At 49.1% G+C, this 9,110-nt stretch overlaps 1 protein-coding gene across 1 annotated transcript; it reads left to right on the forward strand.

Annotated features, from left to right (window-relative positions):
• Positions 1-3,188: 3,188 nt before the first annotated feature.
• Positions 3,189-8,610, forward strand: LOC107308664 (uncharacterized). The gene is made up of 10 exons (XM_085530860.1): positions 3,189-3,401; positions 4,502-4,608; positions 5,699-5,771; positions 5,898-5,969; positions 6,312-6,434; positions 6,698-6,775; positions 6,959-7,040; positions 7,311-7,437; positions 7,635-7,780; positions 8,100-8,610. The coding sequence occupies exons 4-10, from the start codon at positions 5,916-5,918 to the stop codon at positions 8,522-8,524; spliced, it is 1,035 nt and encodes a 344-aa protein (XP_085386986.1). The 5' UTR covers positions 3,189-3,401; positions 4,502-4,608; positions 5,699-5,771; positions 5,898-5,915; the 3' UTR covers positions 8,525-8,610.
• Positions 8,611-9,110: the final 500 nt, after the last annotated feature.

The following is a 9,110-nucleotide window of genomic DNA, read 5'->3' on the forward strand; positions in this document are numbered from 1 at the left end:
CATTCCCACCAGCATTTCTTCCTTTCTCTCTTTAGAATCAGTGTTGTGCAGTTCCCTGTGTTTGTGAGCAGCAGCCAGCAGGCTGCAAGAGATCCAATGGCAGCTTTCAGCACACAGAGGGATGTGATGGGGACAGACTGTCCTTAGTGCCATGCAGAAGGGAGTTTTTACAGTCCTCTCTCAAGAAGTATGAAAGAATAGAGTTTGAATGATACTTGTGAGCAGGTGCTGTGCTGTAGGGGATGTCAGGTAACCATTAATTTGGGGGTGCAGGAAGGAGCAGTGAAAGTGATGTATTAGTTTGTGTTTTGACTGTTGGAGTGCAGTTCCATTTTTGGGAGCAAAACTATGGGCTAAGATGGAAAACAGAAGGGAGAAGGCTGATACCTGGATAGTGGGCTGAGCTTTGGTGACTGCAGCCATCTGCCGTAGAAGTTAGAAGTTTTGCACAGTGGGGTTCAGAATGGGAGCTGATGATGAATGGGAGCTGCTCAAGGGACAGACTTCCACATACAAGTTCCAGTGCCTCAATGACTTTCTTGTAGCGAGGAGCCCAAAACTGAACATAAGACTTGAGGCACAGCCTCTCCAGTGTTGAGTCCAAGGGGATGATTACCTCTCTGCTCCTGCTGGCCACACTATTTCTTATACAGGCCAGGATGCCGTTGGCCTTCTTGGCCACCTGGGCACACTGTTGGCTCATGTTCAGCTGAGCATCGACCAACAGCCCCAGGTCCATTTCCTCTGCACAGTCCTGCAGCCACTCAGCCCCAAGCCTATAGCGCTGCATGGGGTTATTGTGGCCAAAGTGCAGGACCTGGCATTTGGCCTCACTGAACCTCATCCCATTCACCTCAGCCCAGTGAGGTTGATCCAGCTTATCTAGATCCCTCTGAAGGGGCCTCCCTTCCCTCAGGCAGATTGACACCAGCTCCCAGACAAAAGACAAAAAGAGAAGAAAGCAGAAATGAAGAAGTCTTCTCTGAGAGCTGCCCCTGCACCTGCAGAGGTGAGTCCTTGTTATGGACAGACACAGCTCTTGTTGTCAGGGCCTCCATCTGTCAGACATGAATGAGACTGTAAAATCCTGAGGGAAGTGGCGTCCTGTTTCTGCACTTGCTTTGTTTCTTTGCAGTGTTTGAAGTGTTACACAAAATGAAGGATAAATCTCTAAAGCAGGTGGTCGGGATGCTGGCATGATGATGTTACTTATGTAATTAGTGCTATTATTTTGTAGTATGTTAGCAGTTTGCTAATAAACAAAAAACAAGGGGGGGTTGGAGGGGTCGGTAACAGAGGAAGGGGTCCTGGTAACAGAGGATGCTGAGAAGGCGGAAATACTGTATGCTTTCTTTGCTTCTGTCTTTAGTGAAAAGGCATTCCCTGAGGAATCCCAGAACCTGGAGGTTAATGAGAGAGTCTGGGGAATGGGAGATTTCCCTTTAGTCAGGGAAGAGGTGGTCCGTGAGTGCCTAGGAAACATTAAGGTCCATAAATCCATGGGACCTGATGGGGTGCATCCACGGGTGCTGAGAGAGCTGGTGGAGGTCATTGCTGAGCCGCTCTCTGTAGTCATTCAGAGGCCTTGGAAACTGGGGAGGTGTCTGAAGACTGGAGGATGACCAGTGTCACTCCGGTCTTTAAAAAATGGCAAGAAGGAGGACCCAGGTAACTATAGGCCAGTCAGCCTCACCTCTGTCCCAGGGAAGGTGATGGAACAGCTTGTGCTGGATGCCATCTCCAGAGAACTGGGAGTAAAGCAGGTTATCAGGAGTACTCAGCATGGGTTCACCAAGGGGAGGTCGTGCTTGACCAACCTGGTGGCCTTTTATGAAGATGTCACTGGCTGGGTGGATAGGGGGAGAGTGGCAGATGTAGTCTACCTTGATTTCAGAAAGGCTTTTGATATTGTCCCCCATGAAATCCTTATAACAAAGCTGAGGAAGCATGGAATAGATGAGTGTACAGTGAATTGGGTCAAGAACTGTCTGACTGGCAGAGTGCAGAGGGTTGTCGTTGGCGGTGCTGAGAGGGGATTTGATCCAGGTTTATAAATACCTGAGGTGTGGGGGCCATAGTGGCACGGCTGGTCTCTTTTCAGTAGTGCGTGGGGACAGGACTAGGGGTAATGGGGTGAAACTTGTGCATAGGAAGTTCCACATGAATGTGCACTATAACTTCTTTATGGTGAGGGTGACGGAGCACTGGAACAGGCTGCCCAGGGAGGTGGTGGAGTCTCCTTCTCTGGAGATATTCAAGACCCGCCTGAACACCTACCTGTGCAACGTGGTGTAGGGAGCCTGCATTGGCAGGGGGGTTGGACTCGATGATCTCTAGAGGTCCCTTCCAACCCCTACAATTCTGTGATTCTGTTGGATTGTGGGAATGCAAGAAAGAATATTCTGAGCAGTAGCTGTGGAGTGAGATAAATGACATGAGAAAGCAAAGCTGATAACCAAGGAGGGCTCCAGAAGAGAAAACGAAGCCCAGTAGGGCATATTTAGAGACAGGCGAAGAACCCTTGAGCGCACTGAGGAGTACTAGGATACTCTGGAATGTCTCTTGGGCTCCCTACAGCACACATACTTGCTCTGGGGCATGTCTGGATGTCTGTAGAGCTAATTGCTGGGCCCTGAGAAACCTCTGGGGCACATTAGGGGGCACTGGCTTCCATGTAAGTGTTCCCAGGTTCCCAGAAGTTAACAGGGAAGCCTTTGGAGACCCCTTGGGAAGACACAGTGGGGCCCTAGAGTGATGTAGCAGCTTGTGTTGGTTGCATCTGCTTGGCAGGGAAGCGATTTCCCTGGTGGGAGCTGACTGAATGGGAGGTGATTTCCATGGTTTAATTAATTTAATTACCTGGATTATAATTAAATAACACTGTTCAGCGTTCAATCAAGATTATATTTTTCCAAAGTACTTCAGTCATGCATCTGTAGCAGCTTTGCTAAAATATATCAAGTTTATTCAAAATTCCAGTGATGCTCCTAAAGCACTTGAAGTGCATTTGAGGGGGGGAGTGACAAAACAGCTCTGAGAGAATCATCATCAAATCAGAACATTGGAACGGTAACTAATAGCAGAGATTCTGATAAGAATATTTAAATTTTCAAATTACCTTTTTCTAAAGTTGTATTTCACCAAGTTTCATCAATATGCACACTGAAGAGCTGACTTGCTAAGTTTCTTTTTATAAAAAATCATGTGTTACAATTGAGAAAAGAAGGTATAGCATGGAACATTCTCCAAGTAAAGTGCAAAAAACATTTCTTCACAGTTCCAATTAATGTCTTATGTTTTGTTCAGACTCACTAAATGATGTATTTCAGGGTACATCACATGGGAATATAAGAAGACTATTCAGAGCAGGAGCTGCAGAACAAGATGAACGGCATGGGAAGGTAAGGCCGGGAACCAAGGACACAGCTTTTGTGTCACTCAGCCACCTGTGGCAGAGGTCGGGATTTCAGCAGGGATTTCTGCAGACGTTCCTTGAACACCCCCAGGGTGGGTGACTCCACCACCTCCCTGGGCAGTCCATTCCAGTGCCTGGCCACCCTTTCTGAGAAGTAATATTTCCTAATGTCCAGCCTGAACCTCTCCTGCCGCAGCTTGAAAACATTCCCTCTAGTTCTATCAGTAATGACATGAGAGAAGAGGCCGACCCCCAGCTCACTGCAACCTCCCTTCAGGAAGTTATAGAGAGCAATGAGGTTTCCCCTGAGCCACCTCTTCTCCAGGCTGGACATTCCCATCTCCTGCAGCCTCTCCTCATATGGCCCCATTGTGCTCCAGACCCCTCACCAGCTTTGTTGCCCTTCTTTGAACACGTTCCAATGCCTCAGTGTCTTTTTCTCAGTGAGGGGCCACAAACTGGACACAGAATTCGAGTTGTGGCCTCACCAGTGCTGAGTACAGGGGGACAGTCACCTCTCTGCTCCTGCTGGCGTCACTGTTTCTGATGCAAAATGTATGTAAGTGTCACATGTGTGACATCCTTTTTGATGGAGTTCTGTGACTGGAGTTCAATGGATTTGAGAGCTGACTTGAAGCCTGTGGGCATCACCCAGGAGTTGGGGTGAGAGGATGAGGCGTAGGAACAGGAACCTCTTTGGTCGTTATTAACTCCCAACTTTTTGGTCAGGAATCTCTGTGTGTTTCTTTATCATGTAAAGAACAGAGTCATTGTGCAGCTTGTGAATGAATTGATTCACGCCTGCTGATTGGTGCTGTTCTCTACTGGGAGCTGCAATGGAAATGGACACTTGTGGTCCACTGTCCAGCCCCCTCCCATGCTGGATTTTCTGGGCTTTGAGACACGTCTTCCAGATGCACTTTGTGTTATTTCTGATGTGTTGACCTGTTGAGCTCCAGCCCCAAAGGAGGATTCAAGTACTACCATTGGGAATGTAGTATTTCTTGCTAAACAGAATTCGTGTGCACCCTTGTCTTTCGTCTGCACAAAGGATCTTGTAATCATCTCTGTCTGTGTTTCTTTTAGACCCAGAGATGGAGCAGAGAGGAACACAGACTTGGGTGAATCTTCATTCAGGAGCAGGGACACGTCATGCTCATCTGAGGTGTCTGGCTGACAGCAAGAGCAGAGAGGTAAGTTTCATAGTGTCGCGTGCCCATTTTATTTTATTTTTAATTCATGATGCATAGAGGCGTTCCCCAGACAAAGTGAGCATTTCTCAACTGGACTTTCTAGAAATGAGCTAGGCAGTGAAAATGGGTTTGAAGCATTCCTAAGAGCCCCGCAAGAGAATGCTGAGAGTTAATCTGGCACCCTCCTTTGGAAACGTCCGTTGTCTGTCAGCTCTTCAGCTGTGCCCTAACACCTCCCATTGCGCTGCCACACCAGGATAGAATTCCAAGCCCACACTGAGTCCTGGAATGTTGTGGTGCCGTGTTGGAATCAGATGTGACCACGTGGTCTTGGCTCCCCACCTTGCGGGGGGTCATGGTGGACCAGGCTGTTGGCCGTTGGTGATGTCATAAGCGGCTGGAATGAGGGGAGGAGCGGTGCGTTCTGTGTTCCTTTGTGGGTGAGCTAGTGGTCGGAGTGGTTGTTGACTTGTTGTTCTTGTGCCTTTAGGGTCGTTAATTAGTTAGTGTCGTTAGTTAGTTAGTGTTGTTAGTTAGTTAGTATTGTTAGTTAGTTAGTGTTGTTAGTGTTGTTAGTTAGTTAGTGTCGTTAGTTAGTTAGAGTCGTTAGTGAGTTAGTGCCGTTAGTTAGTTAGTTAGTTAGTTAGTTAGTTAGTTAGTTAGTTAGTGACTTTATTGCCTTTTTCTTCACACCGTCGTGTGCAGCAGCTTGTAGGTAAGCTGAACCAGCATGGGATGGACGGGTGGGCAGTGAGGTGTTGAGAACTGCTGGCTGTCAGAGCTCACAGCACCGTATTGCTTACTCTTGACCATCAGATGTAATTTTCCCTCAGTACACACGTTCCAAAGGGGGTATCTGTAAAGGTGGCACCTGTCCCGTGCTTCTTCCATTGTCTTCTTTGCTCAATTTTGGAAGCATCGTAAAGTTGCTGGGCGGACAGGCATCACGTAGCCTGAAACTAAGCATGTCTTGCAGCAAGTGGATGGGACGATTGTGCTGTGTGTGTTATTCCATGACTGTCTTAGCCCTGCTCACTGACCTGCTCTTTCTCTCTCCTCTCCTCGCCCTCCGCCCACTTCCTCGGTGCAGCTTTTGCTCTCATTCGATCTGAGCATAGCGACAAGGAACTGCTGCAGATAGCTTGAGGTGATCTCACTGCCAGGTACGTGCCATGTTTTGTCCCCCCGCATGGTTTTGCAGCAGGGTATGCGCGGGTAGCTCTGAGGAAGTCTGTCCATACTGTGCTGTGTGAATAGAGAAAACAGAAGTGTGTTTCTGCTCTGTTCAGCTCTTCACACTTGCTGTTATGGGCGTCGCGTGCAGTGGGATCAGCCGTGAGCCCGAGGTGGTGGCGACGGAGGTACAGTATGAAGCTCTGGCTGTTCTTTTTTCCGTGTTGAGCCATTAGAAGGAGCTGCAGGTGTACTCTCCTGCATGAAAGAATGGGCCAAAAAGGGCCTGGCTAACTTTCTGCGCCAATGCCATTGCTGATTAGTCTGGGTAGAGAGAGATGCATCTTTGCATGGCCTGGGAATGCACGCCAGGAAGAGAAACGATTGTTGAGACGTGCAGCTCCTTCTGAAGTGCTCCTGATAAGGACGGAGCGCATTTGCTGCAGCTTTCTCTGCAGATGTGCTCCTCACCTTGAAATCCTCCTGGTTTGTCCTCATCTCCTGACCACGGCCTGTGCTCTGTTTTGCAGGCTGATAACATGCGGGAGCCGCAGCTGGTGCGTGCTATTTCATCTGTTAACGTACCAGCGATTGCGGCAGGCCATGTTATCAAGAGCCACGTCGCCCAGGGGCCGGATGAGCTCTCTCTGGAGGTAAGCAGTTCCAAGCGTTCCTTGTTGTCATGCATGGGAAAGTAGCATAAGCTGTGAACACAGCAGGAATAGTCTCAGACACCTTTAGTATATCTTGCGAGATGAAGATTCGAAGGTTCTGTTGCAGCTTAGACTTGTTCTGGGTTGGGAGGAGTTTGCTGTCAAGCTTGAGGATATTCTGCAGCACACAAGAAGGCAGTTATTTGAGCTGTTCTTTCCTGCCAGCTGTGCTGAAGCTGGGATTGATGTTTCATCTTTTGCAGGTTGGAGACATCGTGTGCATTGTTGATATGCCACCAAAGGAGATGAGCCCCTGGTGGAGAGGCAAGCGTGGCTTTGAGGTAGGCACACGCTTCCAACTATAATTTCAACTTCAGCAGAATCGGGAATCTCAAGTTGGAGCTGCTCTGCCTGCACAGGATGGCTTCTTGCCACAAACAGTTGCCCTGTGCCGATGTCAGAGGACCTTCCCTTTGGCTCTGGGCTTGCGCTAATGCCCACCTGTCTTTTTGTTCTTATTACAGGTTGGTTTTTTCCCTGGTGAGTGCGTGGAACTCATCAGGGGAAAACTTCCCGAGTCACTGGTGAATTCCTTGCCAATTCCAGGTACGTATTTTACATTTGACAACGCGGGTTAGTAAAATGTAGACAGAATGTGGCTTTCAGGGGGGTTGTAAATGCCCAAGTTCAGCAAGCTTAGCAAGAGAACTGCATTAAGCTCCTTGGGCACCTCCAGGGATGAGGAAAATCCGTTCTTGTGTGTCCTTGTTGGGAATGTAATTCCTGTTGTTACGTGCTCTGTCGAATGCATTGCACTCAGCCACGTCCAACTGAGCCAAGCCTGAAATGAACTGGTTTCTTTGTTTTGTTGCTCAGTGGCAAGGAAACGGGGCAAACTCATCACCCGCCTTCGTTCCCTGGTGAAGGCCCACCCCAGGAGAGCAAAGCAGCCGGAACCAACGACATTCTCTGGATCCATGTCCTTGCTTGACATCGTTGAGAGGTATTTAGCCAACACGACTTGAGGGCTGAGCTGTAGGAATGGAAGCATCCTCTGCTGTTTGAAACAGAGTGTGTTTCTAAGCTGTGTTTCAGCAGAAAGCAGGCAATGCCGGGAACAGGCAGCAATTGGCAAGGGCTCTGTGCAGCTCTTCCCTCGCCCTGCACCACGACTGACAGCATGCTCTGTTTTCTCTGCAGAATGAGTACTCCCAGTAAGAGGGCAGAGTCAGCAGCTGGCAGTTGGCGTTCCTGCTTCTGCCTGGGCAAACCATCCCCTGTGGCCAAACACCAACTGCAGAGCAGTGCCAGGGAGCCCTCCGAAGCAGAAGTCTTGGTTCTGGCAGGTAAGGGTGTGAATCCAGCTTTCAAAACACTGCTTGTCAGCAACACAGGTAGAATTCATGCTTTCAGTGGGCTTGTACTTCCTTCTGGCGTTCAAGCCCATGCCTGACATCTTTGGTTGACCCCTGTCTTTCCCAAATGAGTCTCTTGTCAACACAAGAGCTGGGCCTGCACGAGGATCACTTTCAAGACAGTGACACTGTTGCTAGAAGCCTATTTGCTTCTGCCCACCACCACTACATAGCCAAATGTCAAGAACCTCTTTAATGGTTCATCTTGTGAACGTTCGACACTAACCGTTGTGCATCTACTCCTTCCTAGGTGACCCGAGCCCTTGTATATCCCCAAGACGCAGGGCATGTTACGATAATGCATCCAGTGATTCCATCAATGAAGAGCTGTTGAGAAGCACAGGATGCTGCAGTTCTGATGAAAGCCTTCCATATAACGTCAGTTATGCAGAGAAGAATGTCATCATTGTTGAAGCCCTCATTCATCCTATCCCTCCAGAAGCTCCTGACCTGAGCCTACCAGATGCCACAGTTACAAGCCTGGACTGTGGCCTGGTGCCTTTCCAGGACAGCCCAGCCCAAGCGCAGCCTGACTGCCTCGACAGCAACACCTCCAAGCAGGACCAGGACAGCGTTACTGAAGAGCAGCCGAGCCTCTTGGAGGGGGACTTGGAGTCAGGCCTCCAGTCCCAGGCACCAGGCAGCAGCTCAAGCTCTGAGCCACTTTCCCCTTAACATCAGAGGATGAGTCCCATCTTTACCCCAGACCTTTCATTCCCTCCTTTCTCCTATTGAATAAAGGCACGCTCGTGCTCAATCAACGCCTTGACTGCATTCCGAGTCTTCATTCGCAGAGATTGGGATGAGTGCAAGAAACATCAAGGCAGCTCAGCTTGCAATGCTCTGGCTGTGGGGTGCGTGCAGGGACACTGTAACCATACAGGGAAAGGCTTCCACTGCTTCCTCAAGCTGTAGTCCAGCCCTGCTACTGCTCTGTGGCACAAAGCCCTGAGGGATGTTCCATATTGTTAACCTAAGTGAAGCCAGCTTCATGCACTGTGTTTTGTTGTTGCTGGGTGAGAGGGGGATGCACGTTGGTGAGAAGATGAGCATTGCTGGATCTGCCACGAGTGTCCCTTCTGCCTCTAAGAATATGTCCTAAGTAGGATGTGAACACTGCTGGCACTTCCTCATTGCACGTGCTTGGAGGATCTTCAGTTCTTGCACATTCAGGATGTCTGTCAGTGACTACGAGGAAATTCTCAAGTACTAGGAATTCCATGAAACAGTTGGAACGGGTAAGTGTCATCTTTGTACAGAA

Source organism: Coturnix japonica, unplaced genomic scaffold (assembly GCF_054131305.1).
Source record: "Coturnix japonica strain WE unplaced genomic scaffold, WE-NBRP24 Scf039, whole genome shotgun sequence".
In the NCBI taxonomy this organism is placed as follows: domain Eukaryota; kingdom Metazoa; phylum Chordata; class Aves; order Galliformes; family Phasianidae; genus Coturnix; species Coturnix japonica.

Excerpts from the sequence above, each read along its gene's own strand:
- LOC107308664 (XM_085530860.1), top strand. The coding sequence starts at position 5,916 with ATGGGCGTCGCGTGCAGTGGGATCAGCCGTGAGCCCGAGGTGGTGGCG. Across the intron at positions 5,970-6,311 it reads CCGAGGTGGTGGCGACGGAG|GCTGATAACATGCGGGAGCC; the intron begins GTACAGTATGAA and ends TCTGTTTTGCAG. Across the intron at positions 7,438-7,634 it reads TTGCTTGACATCGTTGAGAG|AATGAGTACTCCCAGTAAGA; the intron begins GTATTTAGCCAA and ends TTTTCTCTGCAG.